The 26,012-nt window shown below is 38.6% G+C and overlaps 1 protein-coding gene across 1 annotated transcript; it reads left to right on the forward strand.

The window, feature by feature from the left end:
• The first annotated feature begins 12,287 nt into the window (after positions 1–12,287).
• On the forward strand, positions 12,288–20,431 carry CUNH3orf30 (chromosome unknown C3orf30 homolog). Its single transcript, XM_008055182.1, has 6 exons — positions 12,288–12,746; positions 12,936–13,196; positions 13,428–13,535; positions 13,674–14,252; positions 14,817–14,960; positions 20,363–20,431. Exons 1-6 carry the CDS (start codon positions 12,288–12,290, stop codon positions 20,429–20,431), a joined length of 1,620 nt encoding a protein of 539 aa, XP_008053373.1.
• Positions 20,432–26,012: the final 5,581 nt, after the last annotated feature.

Genomic DNA, 26,012 nt, shown 5'->3' on the forward strand with positions numbered 1-26,012 from the left:
CTTTTGCCTGTGCTCTTGCTCAGTGTTTTATTAAATCCAAATAGTATTTGGTTAAGGTCCTACTGTTTCCTATTCGTGTCCTTGGAAATAGATAGGTAGGGAACATCTCTACAGCCCACCTCAGCAGGAAGTAGTTACAGAAAATTGATCTTCATCCCATTTCTCAGAATCATAAGAATATCTCCAAGGGCAGGAGTAGGGAATAAAAGGACAGACCAAGAGCGAGAATCCTTTTTTAATCTTGTTCCTAAACCCTAACACAATGATGGAAAAGTTGAGGCTATGTCCAGGAGAAATACATGCTCTAGGTAAAAATTAACATTGCCAACTTTGTCTTTTCAGAAATACAGACTCCTTAAGCATGACCAGTACCAGCCTATTGTAATTTGTCTTTTTTAGAAATCCAAACTTCTCAAGCATGACCAGTATCAACCCATTGTATACTCAGTGCATGGTGACCAGAACCCCCCTCAGGGTCTCCAAGACATCCACAAGTGATCAACAAGGAAGTCACAGCACTCACATCTACCAGATTGCAACATCTCCAGGGGAAAAGATTTAAGCCAGGGCTTGGGGGGCTACAGGGCCACACTCATCTAGAGTGTAGCCCCACTTTCTGTCTGTGAAAAGTAAACCTTTCTCTTCTCTTTTACCTTTAGAGAAGGAGCCAGCACCCCCCTTAATAATCTTATCTACCTTGCTGTTTTTGTGCCAACAAATCAGATGTTATTAAAGATACCCTCCAGAGGGTCCAAGAAAATTTGGACAAACAACGAAAAGAAAGGGAAAATAATAAATCCTGGTTCCAATCTTTGTTTGATTGGAACCCATGGCTAACAATTCTTGTTATTGGTCTAGTTGGATCCCTCATACTTCTCCTCCTCAATTTGCTCATAAGGCCCTGCATAATAAATTGGTTTATTCATTTCATCAAATAATGGATCAGTTCTGTAAAACTCACATATATAAGACCCTACTACAATAATATACCTATGACTGATGAGTCAACGCATTGACCCATGAACAAATAAAAGGGGGGAATGTAATAGCATAAAAAACCTATAATAACCTGTAATAGCTTATTAAACATAAGTAACTCCATTTTGTAACAGATTCTCCATTTTAGCTGTTCATACCCAGAGATGACTCCCTGATTAACCTTCCCATAATCACAAGTTGTAACCTTCCAGTAATCACAAGCCCACATTCTTGTTCCCCTCGGTGCTTAGAAACTCCCTAATTGCAAATTCCATAGCTATCTGTACCCTTTGACAACCAAATGTTCTGCCAAAACTGTAATCTTAACTATACAGCTTTTGTGGTTTTTGCCTTTATAAACCCCCTACTCACTCTGTTCAGGGTCAAGAGTTCTTTATGGAACTAGCCTGCTCTCAACCACCTGCTAATAAAGGACTCAAATTCCACTTTCTGCATGTTGGAGACTTCTTTCTTGCACTTCAGCTATAACAGTCTCAGGAACCATATTACCCCCACCCTCCTCCTGTACTGTCTGCAGATCAGGTAAATTGTTTTTGTAAACAACATCTATCATAAAAGCCTAAAATGGTATTTGAGATCTCAATCACTCACAGTAATTTGTGATTAGCTATAGTGCTTTTCAATGCCAAATTGCTAACAACTTTAAAATCTCTTTCCAAGCACAAGAATTACTAATCCAATATAGGATAGAAAACAAAATGACTTTCTGTTTAAAGCATTATTAATTATTTTTGTTAAACTTTAAGGTACTATCTCCCTGTTGAAGGCAAAAGGCCAATACCACCCCTTCTCCCACTCCTTCCATCAAAAGCAGAGAGATGTCCAACTCCAGAGAGGAGGTTACCTGCGATCCACCCTTTAACATATCAATCATTGTGAAGGTAATCAGACCTATTGTAAAAGAACAAGGGACAGATTTTCTCTCACCCATGCCACCTATTTTAAATTCTCTAGAGCCGGGCTCGGTGACTCAGCCTGTAATCCTGCACCTTTGGGAGGCTGAGGTGAGTGGATTGCCTGAGCCCGCAGGTTCGAGACCCGCCTGGGCAGCGAGACCTCATCTCTACAATAAATCAACTGGGCATGGTAGTACATGCCTGTAATTCCAGCTACTCGGAAGGCTGGGCGACAGTGAGACTCCAACTCAAAAAAAAAAAAAAATTCTCTTGTTCATTATTATTTCTTACAATTTAAATTATGCCCTAACTACATATCACAAAACTAATGCTTTCAATTTTCTTCCGTCAGACTTACTCAAAGTCATTATTAACAAACCCCTTATAACTGTCTATGAATTCTTATCACAAAATCCAAAGAAACAAGTTTCAAGGACATCCACATATGGACTAAGGAATGCAACAGTGGGAACTACCTGGATTCCTGTAGTGGGTATGAAGCTTACTGGAGTAACTACAAAATCATTTTACCAGACATCAAGTCTCGGTATATCACAACATCAGCTATAATGGCCTTTATTATAGTAGTATTCATTCTAATAGTATATGCTTATACACAGTGCTTCGTATATAGAAGATACTAAAGATACTTAGCAATTCCATTGGCCTCTGTCTTTTCATTCCCTCCTCTTGCTCTAGACAGGTAGGGACATCTCTACACTCCTATTCAGTAGGAAGCAATTATAGAAGACAGAACTTTGTCCCTGTTCTCAGGTACAAATAAGAATATTTTAAAATAACAAGAGAGGGAAATGAAAGGACATAGCATGGAGTTAAGATAGCCAAAGAGCAATCATTTTAACACTGCCTAGTTGTCATATTTTTCTAGCAGTTAACTTTAATTTATCCTCTAATCCAACTTGCCAAGGACAGAACCAGTTTCTTAGCAGGAGCTAAGAAACCCCCTCCCCAGCTCATTTTGTAAACAAGTTAATCTAATCATGATCTTCATGACACAGACCCCATCAACATGACAACTGTCATGTAACTAACCCACCTGCCTGTCCCCTCCATGATGACGGGGAGCAGACCACCATCCAATCACCTTGACAATCTTCCCCCATCAAAGGGAAAGTTTAAAAAGATTGGACTTCAAGCAGCCAGCCATCATTGTTTTGTTAAACTCTGGTGTAACTATAGGACTCTCTGAGCTACCACCACCACGTTTCTTAGCTTTTGCCTCTTCTCCTACCACGGGGAGATGCATCTCTCTCTCTCTCTCTCTCTCTCTCTCTCTCTCTCTCTCTCTCTCTCTTTCTCTCCCCCCTCCCCCCCATCTATCTCTATCTCCTCTCTCTTCTCTCTTGCTAATTTACTTTCTAGATAAACTATATTTTCCAATCTAAACTAAAAAAACTATGATGTACCCAAAGAAAATAAATCATTATGTCAAAAAGGTACCTACACTTGTATGTTTATCACAGTACTATTCACCACAGGAAAGATACGAAGTCAAGGTATTCATCAACAGATAAATATATTTGTATAATGTGGTATATATATGTACAAGAGAATAGTATTCAAAAAATGAAATAATGTCTTTTGTAGCAATATGGAGGCAACATGAGTGAAACACCTCTGACACACAAAAAAACAAATACCACATGTTCTCACTTATAAGTGGGAGCTACATAATGTGGACACATGAACATAAAATGTGGAATGACAAGCTGGGCTTGGTGGCTCAGCCTGTAATCCCATGCCTTTGGGAGGCTGAGGTGAGTGGATTGCCTGAGCCCGTGGGTTTGAGACCCGCGTGGGCAGGCAAGACCTCATCTCTACAATAAATCAAAAAATTAGCCGGGCATGGTAGCGCGCCTGTAGTTCCAGCTATGTGGAAGGCTGAGGCGGAAGGATCGCCGGAGCCCAGCAGGTTGAGGCTGCGGTAGCCAGGAGTGGCCACTGCACTCCAGTCTGGGTAACAGAGTGAGACTCCAACTCAAAAAAAAAAAAAAAAAGTGAAATGACAGACAATGCAGACTTGAAGGGGGAGCTGGGAGAGGGGGCTGATGCAAAATTACTCAATGGGTACAAAGTACATTATTTGGGTGATGAATACGCTAAAAGCCCTGACTTCACCACTACACAATTTATACATGTAACAAAATTATACTTGTGTTCCATAAATTTATACAAATCAAAATAAAATTAAAAATAAAAATCTATTTCTGTAACTGCATGAATAAATTAATGCAATCATATGATTATTTTAATGGATGCTATAAATTATTTGATAAAATGCAAAAGCCAATTAAAATCCTTCATAAAACAGAAACAGAAAAAAAATTTTCCTTATCACACACACACACACACACACATACACACACACACACAATATCAGAAACCAAAATTAAACATTGCACTTAATGGACCATTCCTATCATATTTAGGAATAAAATTAAAAGGTCTGTAATCTTTATAATTATTAACCATTGTTTGGTCATCCTGTTCAATATTACAAAAGAAAATGAATAAAATGTACATATAGTATAAAATAAGAGGAATAATTATTATCATTGCCTACTAAGAAAAATCAAACTATCTGAAAACTATTTAATCTAATAAGAAAGTTTGTAAAATGATGGCAAAATAAAAGAAACAGAAATTACTGTTGTACATATTAGTACTGGTCATTTAGAAAAAATATTTTAAAAATCCAATTCACAAAAACAATAAAATTCACAAATTAAGAATAACTTTTTAGCAAATATTCTCAGTATATAAGAAAAAATTCCAAACGTTACCGAGGGAGATAAAATATGACTTTAACAAATGTACATTAAAACCCATAAAAACTATTTGCTGAAGCTTGGGCAGTGGACTAAATTCTTTATGGATATTATATAATCTAAGCATCTCAACATTCCAGTTAGGATGCTTGTCCTCATTTTACAAGTTAAGATACTAAAGATCAGACACACAACCTTTAAATGGTAAAGGAAACAATCAAATACAGTTTTATCTGGCTCAAAGCCTAGGCCATTAATCACTTGTAATACTAAAGACATTGAAAATTAACATGGGTGGAGGAATCAATCAGGTAACTTAAATGATTAAAGGGAAGGAAGGAAGGTATAAGGAAACTGAAGAATGCAAGCCCTATATGAACTGAGCAACTCACCTAGCAATTGTTGCTACGTGGGACTATAGGCCCAGTACTGATTTTCCAATAATCTCAAAAGAAGTAAGAAACCCAGATGAAGAAATACAATACTTCATTTTTAAAACTTTAATGAGACAGGGTAGTGACATCAGTGAAGATAGTGGACTAGGTAGTTCCAAAGACTCGTTTTCCATAGAAACAATGAAAAAAAGAGCAAAAACTATTACAATCAACTTTATCAGAACTCTGGAAAATAGACAAGATTTACAGCAACCAGGTGATTGCTAAATCAACAAAGTAGCGATTTATAAAAAAAATAGAAGCAACTTGCAGCAGTTACTTGTCTTTGCTCCCCCTCCCCAAATTGGCAGCAGTTTTAAAGATGGCAGCCCATGTTCATAGTGTGGAACCATAGGCCCTGGTTCCAGAAGCAAAGCAGATATTGCCCTCAAAGAATTGTGTTTATCTGTTTTGACCTGAAGGACTGAGACAAGGTTTTTGCCTTCCTTTCACCTAACTCAGAACTCTTTGAGGGTAGAAGTGTCTATAAAGAGGGGATTCCTCAAAAACACTAAAAGGCAATCTGCTGACCCTGGGGTCAAAAAGACCATAATCAACAGACACACTGAAATAGATACACTGAGAGGAAAATCTGGAGAGAGAGATTCTTTGAATAATTAATACATCGAAAAGCTTCTGCTACTGAATATAAGGAAAAAGTTGTATGCCCAGGGCAGGATACAAGTAATATACAAAATGTCCAGTTCTTAACTTTTGGGGTTTTTTAATTTTATTATAAAGCCTGCAAAGAAACAGAAAAGTATGTCTTATTCCCAGGAATTCTTTTAAAATTTTCACTGAGGAAGCACCAATACAGGACCAAAACTTTAAATCAACTGTCTTAAATATATCCAAAGAGCTAAGGAAAACCATAGATAAAAAGCTAAAGGAAACCTGGAGAATGATGTCTTAACAAATAGAAAATAGCAACAAAGAAATAAGAATTATAGAAAGAAAACAAATGAAAATTCCAAAGTTGAAAAGTACAATAACTGAAATAAAAATATTACTAGAGGATTGAAACAGCTGATTGAAACAGTAGAAGAAAGAATCACTAAACTTGAAGGCAGAGCAACTGAAATTATTCAGTCTGAGAGGAAGAAAGAAAAAAGAATGAAGAAAAATGAACAGAGTTTCAAAGATCTATAAAATATCATCAAGGGTATCACTTATACATAATGAGAGCTCCAGAAAAATAGAAGAAAGAGAAAGGAAATGAAAAAATATTTAAGAAATAATGGCTGAAAACTTTACAAATTTGGTAAAAGGAATGCATGCATACAAGAAGCTCAACAAACTCCAAGAAGAACAAACACAGTGTATCTATTCTGACATTACAATCAAATTTCCAGGCCGCAAAGAATTTTCAAAAGAGAGAATCTTCAAAACAGCAAAAGAGAAGCAAATCCTCACATATGAAGATCTTCAAGATCAACAGCCAATCTCTTAGCAGAACTCAAAAAAGTGAAAAGGCAGTAGGATGACATAATTAAACTGCTGGAAAAAAATAACATTGACCAACATTTCTACATACAGCAAAACTATCCTACAAAAATAAAGAAATTAACATTTTCCCAGATAAACAAATCTGAAGGCATTCATTTACAGTAGGCCTGCCATACAAGAAATTCTAAAAGGATAATTTCAAGCAGAAATAAAAGACACTAGATAGTAATTTGAAGCCATATGAAAAAATGAAGAATGCTGGTATAGGTACCTATATAGGTAAACTTTAAGGCCTATCAAACATCTATATGAGTAAATTTTAAATTGTGCTTTTGGTTTGCAACTATTTTCATATTATTTAAATGACAGATGCATAAAATAATCATTATAAATCTATGTTCATGGGCATACAATGTATAAGGATGCAATTTATGACAATAACGTAAAAGAGGAGAAATAGAACTGTATAAAAGCTGTGTTTAGTACACTACTGAGGCTAAGATGGTTTTACTTCAAAATAGGTTGTTATATGTTTAAGAGGTTAATTGTAATCCCCAGGTAAAATCACTAAGAAAATAACTAAAAATATATATACAGAAAAGGAATGAAAAAGGACTCAGCATGGCATACTAAAAAAAAAAATCAATTAAATACAAGAGAAGGCAGTAATGGAAGAATTAAGAAACAAAAAAAAAGATAATTTTTATATATTAATAGCAAACAAATGGCAGAAGTCCTTCCTGATAAGTATTACTTTAAATGTAGATGAATTAAACTTTCCAATTAAAAAACACAGATTGGCAAAATTGATTTTTTAATCCAATTATATGAGAGGGGACCCCAAAAACCAAAATACTTTTTGAGGAGTGGGCCCTTTGTAGTCCAGACTTCTCCTGCTAGGAACCCATTAACATCAGTGTGCCAGCTAGCATTATTGTCAGAGGCTCTGTATGGCGTCAATGAATTTTTTTTTTTTAATTCTTTCAACACATTTGCCCATTCCATGATGGGTGATTTACAAGCACACCACGCACACATCACACTGAGTGTTCAGCAGTTTTTGACCAAAAACAGCATGACCCCCATGCTCTACCCTCCCGGCTTACCCGATCTCACTCTGAGTTTTTGTTTTTTTGTTTGCCCAGATGAAAAAGTCCTCAAAGGGAAACATTTTGCCGATGTGGAAGAGATGAAACAAAAAATGGTAGAAGCACTAGAAGGCATTAAAATTGATGAGTTTAAAAACTGCTCTGGCCGGGCTCGGTGGCTCAGCCTGTAATCCCGCGCCTTTGGGAGGCTGAGGTGAGTGGATTGCCTGAGCCCGCGGGTTCGAGACCCGCCTGGGCAGCGAGACCTCATCTCCACAATAAATCAAAAAATCAGCCAGGCGTGGTAGCACATGCCTGTAATTCTGGCTACTTGGAAAGCTGAGGCGGAAGGATCGCCGGAGCCCAGCAGGTCAAGACTGCGGTGGCCGGGAGCGGCCACTGCACTCCAGTCTGGGCGACAGAGTGAGACTCCAACTCAAAAAAAAAACTGTTCTGAGGAGTAGAAAAAGCATCTTGATAGGTGTATTGCATCAAATGGATTGTATTTTGAAGGTGACTGAAGTTTAAACATGTAAGAATAAATACATAATTTTTCGTAAATGATTTCTAGGGTTTTTTGGGTTCCTCCTCTTATGTTATAAACAAGGGACTCTTCTTAGTTCCAAAGACACAAGTAGGTTGAAAATACAAGGATGGAAAGATATTTCACAGTATGGGAGAAAAGGGAGTTGTTTAATTTCTATAACTAGATTATAAGGAGACAGGCTGGCATCATTGCCAAAAATCCTATTCCAAGCAACACAAATTCATTCCAGTATTTATACCCAAAATTGATAGCCCTTTGCCCACACAGAGTTTGAAACCTATGTGCAGTTTTAGTATGATTCAGAATTTACATTAACAACTTTTGCTATGTGATCACTGACATGACACAAAGTCTCCTGGTCACGTTGGCATTTTTAAATAACATTTCAGAATTTACAATACACTCTTTGACAGTTTTTTAGAGAACAGGACAGACAATTGCTATCTTTGGAAGGAAGGGAAAGTCACAACATATAAGATGGTAACTTAAATTGTTTTAAAACATAATTGCAGCAATCTTTTATTCCCAGAGCCCGAGACTATAACAGTCCAATGTCCTCATATTCACAGACAGAGGGAGGGTGGGCAATGCCCACTCCAAGTTTTCAGACACACTCCTGCCAGCCTTGGTCCACTCCTAATCATTAGGTGATCTGGCTTGCCCAGCTGTTTCTTCTGTAGCACCAGCAATGGCTTACTAGATAAGATTGACCAGTCAGGAAAGGCCATGCTAGGAGAAGAGAAGCAGGGGAAAGGAGAGAGGGGGATAGGAAAAATGTACACTTTTGAATCCAAATGGCTTTTATGTTTAACCCAACTCAGCTACAAAAGAATACAAGTTTTTAAGTCTTTTCTAAATGACTGTTCTAATACAACCAAAATGGAATGGTGTCTTTTTAGCCTATCACATTATGAGCAACAAAGAGGTACATTATATATTGATAAGGATAAATTAAACAAGAAGATAGGATAATAATTTGTGGCAAACAACAGAGCTAAAAAATATAGGAAGCACACATTGATAGACATGAAGAAAGAAATAAAAGACAATCCTGCATTAATAGTTGGAGACTTCAACACCTCACTTTCTTTCTTTTCTTTTCTTTTTTTTTAGGTTTCAATACCCCACTTTCAATAATGAATAGAACATCTAGACAGAATATCATTAAGAAAATACAGGTGGCTGGGTGCAATGGCTCAGCCTATAATCCCAGCACTTTGGGAGCCCGAGGTAAGAGAAAGATTATCTGAGCCCAGGGGTTCAAGACCAGCTTGGGCAACTTGGTGAGACCTCGTCTCTACAATAAATCAGAGAAAAACTAGCCAGGCATGGTGGCGTGAGTCTGTAATTCCAGCTACTTGGAAGGCTAAGGTGGAAGGATCACCTAAGTCCAGCAGGTCAAGGCTGCAGTGGCTGTGAACGTGCCACTGCATGCCATCCTGGGTGACAAGAGTGAGGCTCCAACTCAAAAAAAGAAAGAAAGAAAATACAGGACCTGAACAGTTAATTATACCTAATAGACATATAAAGAACATTCTAGTCTACCCAACAATAGCAAATACACATTCTTCTCATGAAACATTCTCCTAGATAGACCATATGTTAGGTCACAAAATAAGCCTTAATATACTTTAAAAGGTTGAAATCATACTATCTTCACTAAACAATGTGGGATAAGCTAGAAATCAATAAGAGAACAAAAGCTGGAAAATTCATAGATATTTAAAAATTAAACAACATACCTTTAAACAATCAATGTGCTAAAGAAGAAATCACAACGAAAAAGAGAAAATATCTAGATGAATGAAAATAAAAACATAACACATCAAAATCTTATGAGATGCAGCATAAGCATCACCTAAAAATTTATCACTATAAACAGTCACATTAAAAAGAAGAAAGATCTCAAACAATAAAATAATCATTTTATAAAATATACACCTACCTATAGATAGAGATATACAGATTTGCTTGGGGCATTTCCAGAAGGATACGCATCAAAATGTAAATAAAAGAATTTTTTTTTTTTTGAGTCAGAGTCTCATTCTGTCATCCATGCTAGTGTGCAGTGGCACGCTCACAGCCAGTGCAGCCTTGACCTGTTGGGCTCAGGCGATCCTTCCACCTCAGCCTTCCAGGTAGCTGGAACTATAGGCACACATCACCACATCTGGCTTATTTTTGATTTATTGTAGAGACAAGTTCTCCCCAACTTGCCCAGGCTGGTCGTGAACCCCTGAACTCAGGCAATTCTCTCACCTCAGCCTCCCAAAGTGCTGGGATGACAGGCTTGAGCCACCTTGCCCAGTCAGGAACTTTTTTTATGCTTGGTTTTTGGGGGTTTTTTTGGTACTTTTCTACAATAATTACATTTAAATTATAAAGAGGAAAAATAACTCTCCTCAAGACCAATGACCCTTTGAAATGCAAACCATAGTCATAGCCTAATTTACTCTAAACATGGTGTCCATTTGTGTCATGCATTTTTAAATAAATAAGGCAGATAATTCATAAATTTATATTCAACAAGCACTTCTTGAGCACCTACTATGTGCTGGGCATTATTACATAAATGATTTTACTTCAGTGTACTTGGATTCCCCTTTCTGCTCCTATGACACCAACAGCACCCCACTCTCCCCGTTACCTAAATCACAACTATTTGCATTTGAACTTCATCTCATCTCTAACTGCTGGAGGAAATTAAATCCCTATCAAAGGAATATCTGGCATCACACAACCAACCCTTGGCCTGCCTCAGTGATTTTAGGTTTTGGGGGTCAAAGTAAAATGTCTCATCAATCAGCACCTCTGGACTGCCCTATCCGTGAAAGTAGAGCCAGCTGACTCTGAAGTGCGCTCTTAAGGTTGATTTCAAAAGGGGAGGGCCAAATCTCAAAACCTAGACCTCACCCATCAACACAGCTAAGTGCAAATTCTCCACTTGTTAAATATTCCTTCTGGTATCTTTCTCCCATTTTCCTTACTCCCTTCCTGGAACTCCGTTTTGGCCTTCTTCGCCTAACTCTCCTTTGCGCTGTAAGATTACCAGATGGTGTGATTTCAGAACCCACTCTCACAGGCTCTTCTCTCTTCCCCCTGGCTCTCCAGCCACAGGTCACATGTCTAATTCAGCAAGAAAACACCTTGGGAGCTTGTCAGGACAACCCTTACCAAAGAGAACGGAAAACAGCTGTTCGTCTGTCCTTCAAGACAGGGATGAGGATGCTCTTGCAGGAATGAACCGCCAAGGGGTGTGAGGGGCAGGAGATGGGAGCGGAGAGGGGAGCAAAACCTCCTCCTTACACTCCTGTGAGGAGAGATCCCTATAACTTTAATAGCATAAGCATTAGGAGGAATACACTCTTCCTGGTACTACTACTAAAAACCATCAGCACTGGCACAGCCAAGATAGTACTGAAAATGGTTGTGAAAGAGAATAAAAGGACGTGATATGGTAGTGTCACGCATTACTGATGATCTAAGAAAAATAGCATTTAGTAGGATCATTGACTAGCACAGGACCCAATCTAATCTCCTACAGTGCATTACAGCTGTGACTAGAGACAAAGGTTAGTATCAGATGAAGTGTGAATTTGATTCAGTGGCAATGGCGACCTGTGCTCAGGTTTGTGGTCCTCAGGCAGCCGGTTGCTATTCTTGTTAACAGTTGGGGCGGAGGGTTCATTACAGGAGCAGCCCCTGAGAGAGAGCCTATTTGTCCACTCCCCCGTGAAGCCCTGAGAAACCAGGAAGGTAAGGCTCTAGACGTCCATGCACGGAGAGCCCTGAAGCCTAGCCACTAGGTGATGGCCCAGACGCTCTAGTTGCCAGTGTGGGAATCACTTCTTCTCCGGAGAGGGAGTCGCCCCGGCGCTCGCGTCCACACCGCAGCATCAGCTAACGGTAAGTCCCTCCCCTCGCAGCAGCCAGGCGTCCACTCACCTGCCCACCCAGAAGAGCCAGGCGCCGAGACTGGAACAAAGGCCGCAGACAGTTGTCGCGTTCCTAGAAGGTCGCCTAGACGACCCAGCTCAGCCCCGCCCACAGCGCACAGCAAGCTAGACCAGTCAGGGACCCGGCAGGCAATGGAAGAGCCTCCCGAAGAGGCTCGGGCTGAATCCTTGGAACATGAAAGCACAGACGCTCCCTCAACTGCTGGGCACACGAATGGCCAGGAAAAAGACAACCAGAAGAACCAGGCTGAAGGGGAAGCAGATGATCGAACTGGTCACAGAATAGCTGACCAGACTGCCCGAATAGTGTCTGGCCAGGCTAACCCCGACATATCTGACCAAGATATCCACAAAGTGTCTGACTACTCCGGGCATAGCACATCTGGTCAGGCCTACAGCGGGGCATCCAGCCATGCTAATGGTACTGACCTTAGAGCGTCTGATCAGGCTGACCAAAAATCACCTGAACGGACTGAAGGCCAGGCATCTAGCCAAGCCAATAACGTAGAGCCTGAACAGAGTGATGGCCAGGGGTCTGGCCTGACTGACCAAAGAACTTCTGAGCAGACTGAACGAAGATCATCTAGCCAGGCTGAAAGAAGAACTTCTGAACAAACTGAACACAGACTATCTAGCCAGGCTGAGAGAAGGCCTTCCAAAGAGATGGACCACAGAAAGTCTGGCCTGGCTGAAAGAGCTTCTGAGCAGATTGACCACAGATTGTCCTTAGCATCTGACCAAAGAACCTCTATGCAAATTGACCGCAGACTGTCTAGTCAGGCTGAGAGGAGAGCTTCTGGGCAGACCGACCGCAGATTGTCTGGCCAGGCTGATAGAAGATCTTCTGGGCAGATTGATCACAGAATGTCAGGCCAGGTTGAGAGGAGAGCTTCTGGGCAGACTGACCACAGATTGTCTAGCCAGCTTGATAGAAGAGCTTCTGGACAAGATGATCACAGAATATCAAGCCAGGCTGAAAGAACTTCTGAACAGATTGACAGTAGCTTGCCAGTGCCATCTTATGAAAGAGCTTCTGAGCAGGTTGACCGCAGAATGTCAGGCCAGGACGAGAGAACTTCTGAGCAGATTGACAGTAGATCATCTATGCCATCTGATAAAAAAGCTTCTGAACAGATCGACCACAGAATGTCAGGCCAGGATGAGAGAACTTCTGAGCAGATTGATGATAAATTATCTATGCCATCTGACGAAAGAGCTTCTGAGCAGATTGACCACAGAATGTCAGGCCAGGACGAGAGAACTTCTGAGCAGACTGACAGTAGATTGCCTATGCCATCTGACCAAAGAACTTCTGAACAGATTGATCGCAGAGAGTCTGACCAGGCTGAGAGAAGAATTTCTGAACAGATTGACCACAGAATGTCCAGCCAGACAGAGAAAATAACGGTGCAGATTGACAGTACACTGTCCAAGTCATCTGACCAAAGAGACTCTGAACAGGTTGACCACATAATGTCTGGCCAGGCTGAGAAAAGAACTGTGCACATTGACCACAACTTATCTGGTCTGGCTGACCTAGGAACCTCTGAACATATTGACCCCAGGTTGTCTGGCCTGGTTGAACAAAGACCATCTTTAAAGACTCTCCACCTAGTGTATGACCAAGCCACTGAAGAAGCTAAACACCAGGCTATTGACCAAGCTGATAGCCATGCTGATAAACTTCCAGTTGACAAGGCTGACCACAGTGAATCTGACCACTTACTGGACAAACAAACTGATCACAAAGACCACCTGTCTTACTACAGAACACTTGGCCAGTCTGAGGACAGACCATTTCCCCAGTTTGGTGACATCAAGGAGGACAAAGAGGCTGACGACAGAGTACAACCCTGCAGATTTGAAGATAGCCAAACAGACCTCAGTTCCAAGCTTTCAGCAGAAATGGAAACTGAAGCTGAAACTGAAAGTGAATGTGTAGTATTCATTACTCAAACCCATAGATCAGTAGATGCCAGATTCACCAGTAGCAATCAAACAAAAAACCAAGACTTTTCCCCAGTATTCTCCTTCGTCTCATCCAAACTGGACTATCTCACCGGTCAAGAAAAAACTCAAGCTATAGAAACAAACCCTGTAGGTGAAATGGAGAACAAGACAGGACCTGAGGGAGTATGGGTAGGGATAAAGAGAGGGAGGGTACGTGTTGGATCAAGGATGAGGAATAAACCCATATATTGCAGTAGGTGTGACCCATAAGTTTCAGGAAGGGCAGAAGTGTGGGATGTATTGAGAGATGTATTGCCTTCTCTACTACCCTAAGGTCATTCAGAAAGGACTAATGAGCTAGGATTCAGGAAACCTGGGCTTCAAGTCCTGGTTCTGCTAACTAACTCTGTGATACTAAGTCATTTTTCTCTTTCATTTTCCTTCTCTACCAAGGGAAAGGAATTTTAAGTTGGCTGGAAATCCCCGTGAAGTGGAAAGTATTTGAAGTCGATTGGAGATGCCTAAAGTAACTCCTAGGGCCTGAGATGTATTATATTGCCTGGAAAACCAAGCCAAGTCTCTCATAAAAATGTGTCTTTTCTCCAATTCCTGATGTTAAGGCCACATCAACACCAGATTACACTGATAACAATTATTCCTGGTGCTTTTAGATTTATTAAAGGCTCTTGGGGGGGGGGATTTAAATTTCAGGATGAATTTTCAGAACTCAAGCAGGAAAAGAGTTATATGCCCAATCTAACTTATAAGAGGAGGTTCCCTTCTATAGTATATGAAGATCCTTATCAAGTTTCACTCCAATACATGGAAAAACACCACATTCTGCAAATATTCCAGGTAAACCTCTCAATCTCTTTCTTTAACTGTACATTTTTCAAGAGTTACAAGAAAGGGTGTATGCTGTAAAAAGGGATATATTCTGAGACTTTAATAAGTGCATTAAGATGTATTTACTGACTGGGCACAATGGTTCATACCTGTAATCTCAGCAGGTGGAGGTGGAGGCAAGAAGATTGCCTGAGCCCACGGGTTTGAGACCAGCTTGGGAAGCGTGGTGAGACCTCATCTCTACAATAAGTTTTTTTTAAAAATTAGCTGGGTGTGGTGGCATATGCCTGTAGTTCCAGCTACTTGGAAGGTTAAAGCAGAGGGATCACCTGAACCCAGCAGGTCGAGGCTGCAATGGCCATGGGCATGTGACTGCACTCCAGCCTGGCAACAGAGTGAGATTTCGACTCAAAAAAAAAAAGATATATTTACTAAAAGTAGCAAATGATAAACACCAAATAGATGATACCATGAAATGAAGTCCTTCAGAGGGATTAGAATTCAGGTAGGTTGGTTGGTAGGGAAAAACTTGGCCAAGGGTTAAAGTTTTAGCCAGGCTAGGAAGGAAGGACAAAATATTGACAATTGGCAAGAAGAGAAAAGACTTTCCAGGCAGAGGTATCATACCATCATGTGTTGCTTAATGACAGAAATATATTCTGAGAGTTCTGAGAAATGTATCATTAGGCTATTTTGTCATTGTGTGAACATCATTGAGTTACTTACACAAACCTAGATATAAGATATAGCCTATTTCTCCTAGACTACAAACTTGTATAGCATGTTACTGTATTGAATACTATAGGCAATTGTAACTCAATGGTAAGTATTTGTGTATCAAAACATAGAAAATACAGTAAAATGACCGTATGAAAGATTTAAAATGGCACACTTGTACTGGGCACTGACCATAAATGGAGATTGAAGGAATGGAAGTTAGTGGCTCTGGGTAAGTCAGTGGGTGCGTGGTGGGTAAATGTGAAGATCTAGGACATTGCTGTACATTCCTGTAGAGATCATAAACATTGTACACTGAGGCTACATTGAGTTTATTTAAAAATTTCTCTTTCAATAATAAATTAACCTTAGCTTACTGTAATGATTGTATTTTATAAACTTTTCTTTTAACTTTTCTCCACTCTATTGTAATAACACAGCTTAAAACACAAACATACTGTATAGCTGTACAAAAATAGTTCCTCCCTTTATATTCTTATCCTGTAAACTTTGTGCTATTTTTAATTTTTTCAAACTGTTTTGTTAAAAAAATAAGACACAGGTACACACATTACCATAAACTACACAGGGTCAGGATCATCAATATCACTGTCTTCCACCTCCATATCTTGTCCCACTGGAAAGTCTTCAGGGGCAATAATGTGTATGTAGCTGTCATCCCTGATGATAAAAATGCCTTGTTCTGGACTACTTCCTAAAGGACCTGCCTGAGGCTGTTTTACAACTAACTTTTTTTTTTAATATAATAAGTAGAAGGAGTATACTCTAAAATAATAATAAAAATTATAGTATAGTAAATACATAGACCAGTAACATAGTTGTTTGTTATTATTATCAAGTATTATGTGCCATATATAGCTTCATGTGCTATTCTTCTATATGACAGGAAGTGCAGTAGGTTGTTTACACCAGCATCACCCCAAACACATGAGTAATGTGTTGCACTATAATATTATGATACCTACAATGTCCCTATGTAACAGGAATTTTTCAGCTTCATTATAATCTTATAAAACCATTGTTTACGGGTCTATCCTTGACCAAAATATCATTATATGACTCATAGTTGTACTTTCAAAACATGACCAATCTTGTGACTATCTAAGAATCCACATTCTCTAGAAGTAAAACATAATAATTTAAAGTTGCTTCTGATTCTTAAAATTACATATCTTGTTAACCTCAGGATATGGGACATTCCTTGGCTAAAATGAAGTCACAAGAGAGTATCACCTCTCTACATATTTATATACAGTGAGTTGTTTTTGTTTTTGTTTGGCTGGTATGTTTATTTTTGTTAATATTATTTACCCCGGAATGTATGGATACATATACTATAATAACATATGTATATGAAGTAACTTTGTGGTTGGAAAGATGTAAAATAAGAATGGTCTGTCTCAAATGAAAATACTTAAACTGAAAAAGTTTAAATTTAAAGAAGAAAGAAATAGAGGAATAAGCACAAATTTGCAATCAGTTAGCCCAAGGCTCAAATCCTAAGTTTGCCACTCCTCATATTTGTGTCATAATGACAATTACTTAACATCTATGAGCTTTAGAGTCCTCATATAAAATAGAGATAAGTAGCCGGGCTCGGTGGCTCAGCCTGTAATCCCGCGCTTTGGGAGGCTGAGGTGAGTGAATTGCCTGAGCCTGCGGGTTCAAGACCCACCAGGGCAACTTGGCAAGACCTCATCTCTACAATAAATCAAAAAATTAGCCAGGCATGATAGTGCACGCCTGTAGTTCCAGCTACTTGGAAAGCTGAGGCGGAAGGATCGCCGGAGTCCAGCAGGTCGAGGCTGCGGTGGCCGGGAGAGCGGCCACTGCACTCCAGTCTGGGCGACAGAGTGAGATTCCAACTCAAAAAAAAAAAGAAAAAGAAAAATAGAGATAAGTGATGTCTACTTCATTATCCCTGGTCTATTCTTTTTCCTTTTTCAAATATCCTTTTGTTGAGGGAGTACTAATGGCTGTGTTTGACTTTAAAGAACTACTAATTATTAAACTGAAGGATGAAATCTGCTTAACAGAGTAGAGTTTTGATAATTTTATAAATAATTTTCTTCTTCTGTCAAGAAAAAAACAATGTTTATGCAAGCAATGTGGTTATAAGAAAAATTAGTAATCAGATATGTGTTTAATAGAAATATATATGAAATACATCATTGAATGATGTGGGTATTTTAAACAAACCTGAATATTTTATACCTGAAATTTGCCTGTTATTTCCTATAAATGAGAATTGTACTTACTTTATTAAAATTTTTGATTGATTCAATAACAGAAAAGGAGGATAGTGAATTGGGAGTTTATATATACTTTCTCATTTAATAATACAATACTGAACCTCATTTCACCATTTAGAATCAAATGCCTCAGAAGGAAGTTTCTGTGCAAAATCATAAGTGTTTTACATTTTTATGCAAAGGGCTTCTCTTATTCTTTCTTCCTTTCTTTCTTTCTTTGTCTTTTTTTGGGGGGATTTATTGTAGAGATGAGGTCTCACCAAGTTGTCCAGGCTGGACTCAAACCTGTGGGCTCAGGCAATCCTCTTACCTCAGCCTCCCTAAGTGCTGGAATTATAGGCATGAGTCACCATGCCCAGCCCTCTTTATTCTTTAAAACAACAATTTATTTTTGTATTTTAAATTCAGGGAGTACACAAGCATGTTTGTTGTATAGTGATAGGGATTGGGTCTCAGGTAACCCATTTCCCAGATTGTGAACAATGTGCCCCATACGTAATTTCTGAACCCTGATGTCCCCCCACCTTTTCCCTTATTTGTGTCCCCAGTGTCTATTTTTCATCTTGGTGACCATTTAATTCCCACATATGTGAGAACATGCAGTGTTTGGTTTTGTGTTTCTGCGTCAGTTCACTTAGGATGATGATCTCCAGCTCCATCTATATTGCTGCAAAGGACATGATTTAATTCTTGGTTATGGCTGTATAGTATTCCATGATGTATATATACCACATTTTCTTTAACTAGTCATTTGTTGGTGAGCACTTACGTTGGTTCCATGATTTTGCCATTATGAATAGTGCTGTAAGGAACATACGAGTATGGGTATCTTTTTAAATATTGATTTCTTTTCCTTTGGGTAGATCCCAAGTAGTGGGATTGCTGGTTCAAATGACAATTCAATTTCTGGTTCTTTGTAAATCTCTATACTGCTTTTCGTAGAAGTTGAACTAGTTTATAGTCCCACCAACAGTGGGTGAGCATTCCCTTTTCTTCACAACCGCACCAACAACTGTTGTTCCTTGACTTTATAATAATAGCCATTCTCATTGGTGTAACGCGATATCTCATTGTGGTTTTAATTTTCATTTCTCTGATGGTTAGTGATGAGCATTTTTTCATATGTTTTTTGGCCACTTGTGTGTCTTCTTTTGAGACGTGTGTTCACGTCCTTTGCCCACTTTTTGATGAAGTTATTTGTTTTTTTCATGTTGAGTTGCTTTAGTTCCTTGTAGAGTCTGGATATTAGCTCTTTGTCTGAAGTGTAATTTACAAATATTTTCTCCCATTCAGTAAGATTTCTTATCACTCTGTTGATTATTTTGCTGTGCAGAAGTTTTTTAGGTTAATTAAGTCTCATTTGTCTATTTTGGGCTTTGTTGCAATTGTTTTTGGGGTCTTTATCATAAATTATTTGCCTGGGTCAATGACCAGAAGAAGTGTTTCCTAGATTTTCTTCTAGGATTTGTATAGTTTCAGGTCTCACATTTATGACAAAGCCAACAAAAATAAACAATGGGGAAAGGACACCCTATTCAATAAATGGTTCTGGGAAAATTGACTAGCCATATGCAGAATAGTGAAACTGGACCCCTATCTCTCACCATATACAAAGCAAATAATTTACTAATTTCCCAGTCTAGCAAGACCAGAATTCTCAAAATGAGGACTTTCTCCAATATTTTCACACTATTTCTTTGATTTTGAAAACTAGAGCCAGGCTCGGTGGCTCAGCCTGTAATTCCGTGCCTTTGGGAGGCTGAGGTGAGTGGATTGCCTGAGCCTGAAGGTTCGAGACCCACCTGGGCAACTTGGCGAGACCTCATCTCTACAATAAATCAAAAATTAGCCCGGCGTGGTAGCGCACACCTGTAGTTCCAGCTACTTGGAAGGCTGAGGTGGAAGGATCGCTGGAGTCCAGCAGGTCGAGGCTGCGGTGGCCGGGAGCAGCCACTGCACTCCAGTCTGGACGACAGAGTGAAACTCCAACTCAAAAAAAAATAAGAAAAGAAAAGAAAACTAGTAAAAATATTCATTGTTATTTTTTACTAAATTTTTATTTCTCCAATTTTTTCTTAATTTGCCTAGCTTTATCAGTAGTAATAAAGTTGTTACTTTGTAAAGATATATAAATTTCTTCAAAATGCTATAGTTAACCAGGTGTGGTGGTGTGTACCCTATAGTCCTAGCTACTTGGGAGGCTGAGACAGGAGGATTGATTCAATTCAGTTCAAGGGTGCAGTGACCTATGATCACACTGCTACACTCCAACCTGCATAACAGAATGAGTCCCTATCTCTGAAAAAAAGTAAAAGTGCAGTGGTACATGTTAGGTTAGTGGGAAAGATAGCATCAGATATAACCTGACCACATAACTTTCACTCAAAGCTTAAACGTGATACTTTATACTCTCTCTCTCAGCAGATCACTGAAAACTTAGTCTATGAAAAGCCAGAGGACCCCCTGAAATTTATGCTGTGCCAGGTATGAAATGGGGAGGGAAGCAACTTTTTTGTTCTCTTTATTGTAAAATATTGCACACATGCAGCAAGGTATACAAGATCTAAGTTTGTGAACTCATCCTGGAAAAAAATGCTACATACCTCATTGCTGAATATCACTATGATCACCTTCAAATACTCTCCTTGGGAAGCTATGCACCAATGCTAGCACCTAGTCCATCTATCAAAGCAATTTTGGAATTCTTTTTCTTGAATGGCCATCAGAGCTGTCATTGCGAGACGGTTGGAGTTTGAATAGAGCAAAGAACAAACATTAAATTTCTTGTTAAACTTGGCAAGAGTGGAAGTGAAATTAGGGGCATGTTAGTCCAAGTTTATGGAGATAAGGTCATGAAGAAAATGGCAGTGTACAAATGGATTAAACGTTTTTCTGAGATGAGAGAAATCATCACTGATGAAGAGAGGTCAGGACAGCCAGTAACAAGCAGAACTGATAAAAACATTGCAAAAAGTTTATCAAATTGTGTGTCAAAATTGTCAGCTGACTGTGAGAAGCATAGCAGACCAAATAAACATCAACAAAGAGACCATCAGGAAAATCTTGGCATGAGAAAAGTGTGTACAAAAATGATCCAAAAGGAGCTCTAGCATCACGACAATGCACCAGCTCACACAGCACTGTCTGTTAGGGAGTTTTTAGCCAGTTAACAAATAACTATTGGAACACCCTCCCTACTCACCTGTTCTGGCCCCCAATGACTTTTTTATTTACCCAAAGATAAAGGAAATATTGAAAGGAAGATATTTTGATGACATTCAGGATGTTGAGGGTAATACAATGACAACTCTGATGGCCATCCCAAAAAAGAGTCCCAAAATTACTTTGATGGTGAACAAGGTACTGGTATTAGTGCATAGCTTCCCAAGGAGAGTACTTAGAAGATGACCATAGTGATATGCAGAAATTGGGTGTGTAGCACTTCTAGGATGAGTTCACAAACTTGTCATTCCTCATATACAACAAAATGAAAACAATTCTGAATTATCATGAAGTAAACATACTCGTAACTACTATTCATGTTTTTAAAAATATATAAAATGTTGCTAGCATCCCAGAAAACCCCCTTCTTCCTCTCACGGTTGTTACTTTCCACAAAGGGACTCTTAATCTGGCCTTTATCATGACTTTCTCCCTTTTCTTTATAATGTTATCACTAAGCCTAAATCATGAAACACTTTTGTTTAGATTTGTCAGCTTTTTGAACTGTATAGAGAGGGAGTCATATAGTATTTATTCGTTTTTATTTGTTTTTGTTTTGGTTTTTTTTGCTCAAAATTAAGTCAGTGTGGTTGATCCATGCTGTTGTGTGTGGCTATAGTTCACTAATTTTCATTGCTGTGCAGTATTCATTGTGTAAAATACCATAATTTATTCATTCTATTTTTGATGGACATGAAGTTTGTTTCTAGCTTAGAGTTATTTCACAAATTTTTTCTGTGAATCTTCTTGTTTGTTTCTTTTGGTAGCACATTTCTCTTTAGTGCATACCAAGAAGAGTAATTGATGAATTTTGGAGTATGTGTTGACTCAGCTTTTGTAGGTTATTTCAAACAATTTTCTAAAATGATTGTTATCGGTTTACATTCTCACCAGCATTGTGCAAGAGTTTCATTTCTTCCACATCCTTACAGGTGTGTGCTATTTTCATTGTTTTTTGCATCAACCATTTTGCTAAGTAAATAGTAATATATTGTAATAGTTTCGTTTTGCTTTTTTTCTGATCACTAAGGCAGTTGCATACTTTTCATTTGTTTGTTGGCCATTTGGAAGTCTTATTTTTCTATTGTACTGTTTGTCTTTTCCTTAATCATTCATCATTATTTTCTATCTATTCTGGTTATGATCTCTTTGACTTTTTTAAAATTTTAGACTCAGGGGATATATGTGCAGACTTGTTACGTGACTATATTTTGTGATGGTGAGACTTGGGCTTCTATTGAACCCATCACCCAAATAGTGAACATAGTACCCAATAGATAGTTTTTCAGCCCTTGTCCTCCTCTTTCCCTCCTTTGCCCCCTTTTAGAATCCCCAGAGTCTACTGTTGTCATCTTTATGTCTGTGGCACCCAATGTTTAGCTGCCACTTATAAGTGAGACCATGTGATATTTCATTTTCTGTTTTCTGTATTCATGCATTGATGGGCACTTAGGTTATTTCTGTATCTTGGCTGCTGTGAATAATGCTGCCATGAACATGAGAGTTCAGACATCTCTTTGACATGGTGCTTTAATTTTTTGAAACATATACCCAGAAATTTTTGTATATATATATCCAGAAATGAAATTGCTGGATCATGCAGTGGTTCTGCTTTTGGTCTCTGAGTAGACTGCATATTGTTTTTAATAGTGGCTGCATTAATGTGGTCCTATACCTTGAAAATCCAAGAGAATCTGTCAAAAACCTGCTTGCACTGATAAAGGACTTTGGCAAAGTCTCGGGTCCAAAATAAATGTGTAAAAGGCAGTTGCATTCCTATACACCAGCAACAAGCAGGCAGAGACCCAAATTAAAAGCACAATCCCATTCACAATAGCCACACAAAAAATGAAATACCTTGGCATCTTCCTAACCAGAGAAGTGAAAGACATTCACAATGAGAACTACAAAATGCTGCTCAAAGAAATCCAAGAAGAAACAAACAAATGGAAAAATATCCCATGCTCATGGATAGGAAGAATCAACATTGTTAAAATGTCCATCCTACCAAAGGCAATCTACAAATTCAACACAATACCTATTAAGTTACCAACATCATTCTTCTCAGACCTGGAAATGACAATACAGAAATTCATATGGAAACATAAATGACCACGAATAGCCAAAACAATCCTTAGCAAAAGAAACAAAGCAGGAGGTATCACACTTTCAGACTTCCAACTTTACTATAAGGCTACAGTAATCAAAACAGCCTGGTATGGATACAAGAACAGGCACATAGACCAATGGACAGGATAGAGATTCCAGAAGCAAAGTCTCAATTTCTCAACAACTCATCTTTGACAAAACTTCCAAGAACAACCACTGAGAAGAGGAGAACCTATTCAGTAAATGGTACTGGGAAAACTGGCTGATTACATGCAAAGGATTGATACAAGACCCCTACCTATCACCATACACAAAAATCAACTCTAAATGGATCAAAGACCTAAACATAAAACCTCAAACTATAAGAATCTTAGAAAATGCAGGCTACATCCCTAAGGAAATTGGAACTGGCAACCAATTCCTGATCAGAACCATAAATGCCCATACCTTAAGAAATATGATAGACACGTGGGACCTCATCAAACTAACAAACTTCTGCAAAGAGAGTAGGGAGACAGCCCACAGAATGGGAAAAAATATTTGCCCACTGTATATCTGACAAAGGCCTAACATCTAGGATGTACAAAGAACTCAAGCACACTGAAAGGAAAAAACAAACAACCCCATTAAAAAGTGGGCAAAAGACGTGAATAGACACTTCTCAAAAGAAGATATACCTGCAGCCAACAGACACATAAAAAGTGCTCAGCCTCACTCATCATCAGAGAAATGCAAATCAAAACCACATTGAGATACCATCTAACCTCCAGTAAGAATGGCCATCATTAATGAAATAAGCAACAGATGCTGGCAAGGATGCAGAGAGAAAGGAGCTGCTGGTGAGAATGCAAACTAGTGCAACCTCTTTGGAACACAATATGGTGATTTCTGAAAGAACTAGAAATTGACCTTCCATATGACCCAGGAATTTTCCCCATTGGGAATATACCTGGCAGAACTCAAATCATTTTTAAAAAAAGATACCTGCACACGTATGTTTGTTGCAGCCCTATTCACAATAGCAAAAACATGGAACCAACCATGTTGCCCATCGAAGCTGAACTGGATTTTTAAAATGTGGTACATATACACAATGGAATACTATGCAGTCATATAGAGGAACAAACATATGGACTTCGCAGCAACTTGGATGAATCTAGAGTCGATCATACTCAGTGATCTATCACAGAAACAAAGAACAGAGTACATATTCGCACTCATAAGCAGACCGTGAACAATTATAATACTAGGAGAAAGGGATTGGCAGTAGTGGGAAACTGTCAGGGGAGGGGTGTGGGATTGGCAGTTGAGGGAAACTGCTAGGAGAAGGAAGGGCATACCTCATCAACAAGGGTACCTGCATAATCATTTGTATACCTAATCCTGAATTGTACCCCACATCTTTATAATAAAAAAAAATAGTGGCTACATTAATTTACATTCCCGCCAACAGTGAGCAAGAGTTCCCTTTACTCCACAACAGCAACACTTGTTATTTTTAATATTTTTTTTATCATAGCCATTCTAACAGATGTGAGGTACCCATTTTTGAAATTAGGTTATTTGTTTTACTTCTATTGAGTTATTTGATTTCCTTATATAATTTGCATATTCATCCCTTATCAGATATATGTTCGCAAATATTTTCTTCCAAACTGAGTTGTCTTTTCGCTGTACTGTTGTTTCCTTTGCTGTACAGAAGCTCTCTAGTTTAATACAATTCCATTTGTTTATTTTTGCTTTTGTTGCCTATGCTTTTGGGGTTATATCCAAGAAATCTTTGTCCAGACCAATATCATGAAAAATATCTCCTTTACGTTCTTCAAGTATTTTTACAGTTTCAGGCCTTATGTGGAAGTCTTTAATTCATTTTGAGTTGGGTTTTTATGTGGTATGAGATAAGGGTCTAATTTCATTCTTCTGAATGTGGATATTCAGTTTTCCACCACCATTTATTAAAGAGATTGCCCTTTCTCCATTGTGTGTTCTTGGCATCTTTGTCGAAAATAAATTGATCATGAATGTGTGAATTCATTTTTTAATTGTCTCTCCTGTCCTATTGTTCAAGATGTCTGTTTTTATGCCAGTGCCATGCAGTTTTAATTTCAGTAGCTTTGTAATCACTTTGAAATCAGGTAGTGTGGTGCCTCTAGTTTTGTTAATTTTACTCAGGATTGCTTTGGGCGCTTGTGGTCTTGTAGTTTCATACAAATTTTAGGATTGTTGTTTCTATTTCCTTTAAAAGTGACATTGAAATTTTGATAGGGATTGCATTGAATCTGTAGATTATTCTGGGTTGTATGGACATTTTAACAATATTAATTATTCTAGTCCACGAACATGGGAGATTTTCCTGTTTATCTGGGTCTCGTTTAGTTTCTTTCATCAATGTTTTATAATTTTCAGTACACAGATCTTTCACTTCCCTGGTTAAATTTACTTCTAAGTATTTTTTATGCTTTATGAGGAGTTGATTTTTTTTTTTTTTTTTTTTCAGTTGGAGTCTCACTCTGTCACTCACGCTGGAGTACAATGGCACACATGCTCACGGCCACCACAGCGTCAACTTGGTGGGCTCAGGCTATCCTTCCACCTTGGCCTTCCAAGTAGCTGGAACTACAGGCGTGCGCTACCATGCCTGACTAATTTTTTTTATTTATTGTGGAGATGAAATCTCGCCAAGTTGCCCAGGCTGTTCTTGAACCTGTAGGCTCAGGCAATCCCCTCACCTTGGCCTCTC

The sequence above is a fragment of the Carlito syrichta genome, unplaced genomic scaffold (genome assembly GCF_000164805.1).
Source record: "Carlito syrichta isolate Samal-C Ts95f unplaced genomic scaffold, Tarsius_syrichta-2.0.1 Scaffold301763, whole genome shotgun sequence".
Lineage (NCBI taxonomy): Eukaryota > Metazoa > Chordata > Mammalia > Primates > Tarsiidae > Carlito > Carlito syrichta.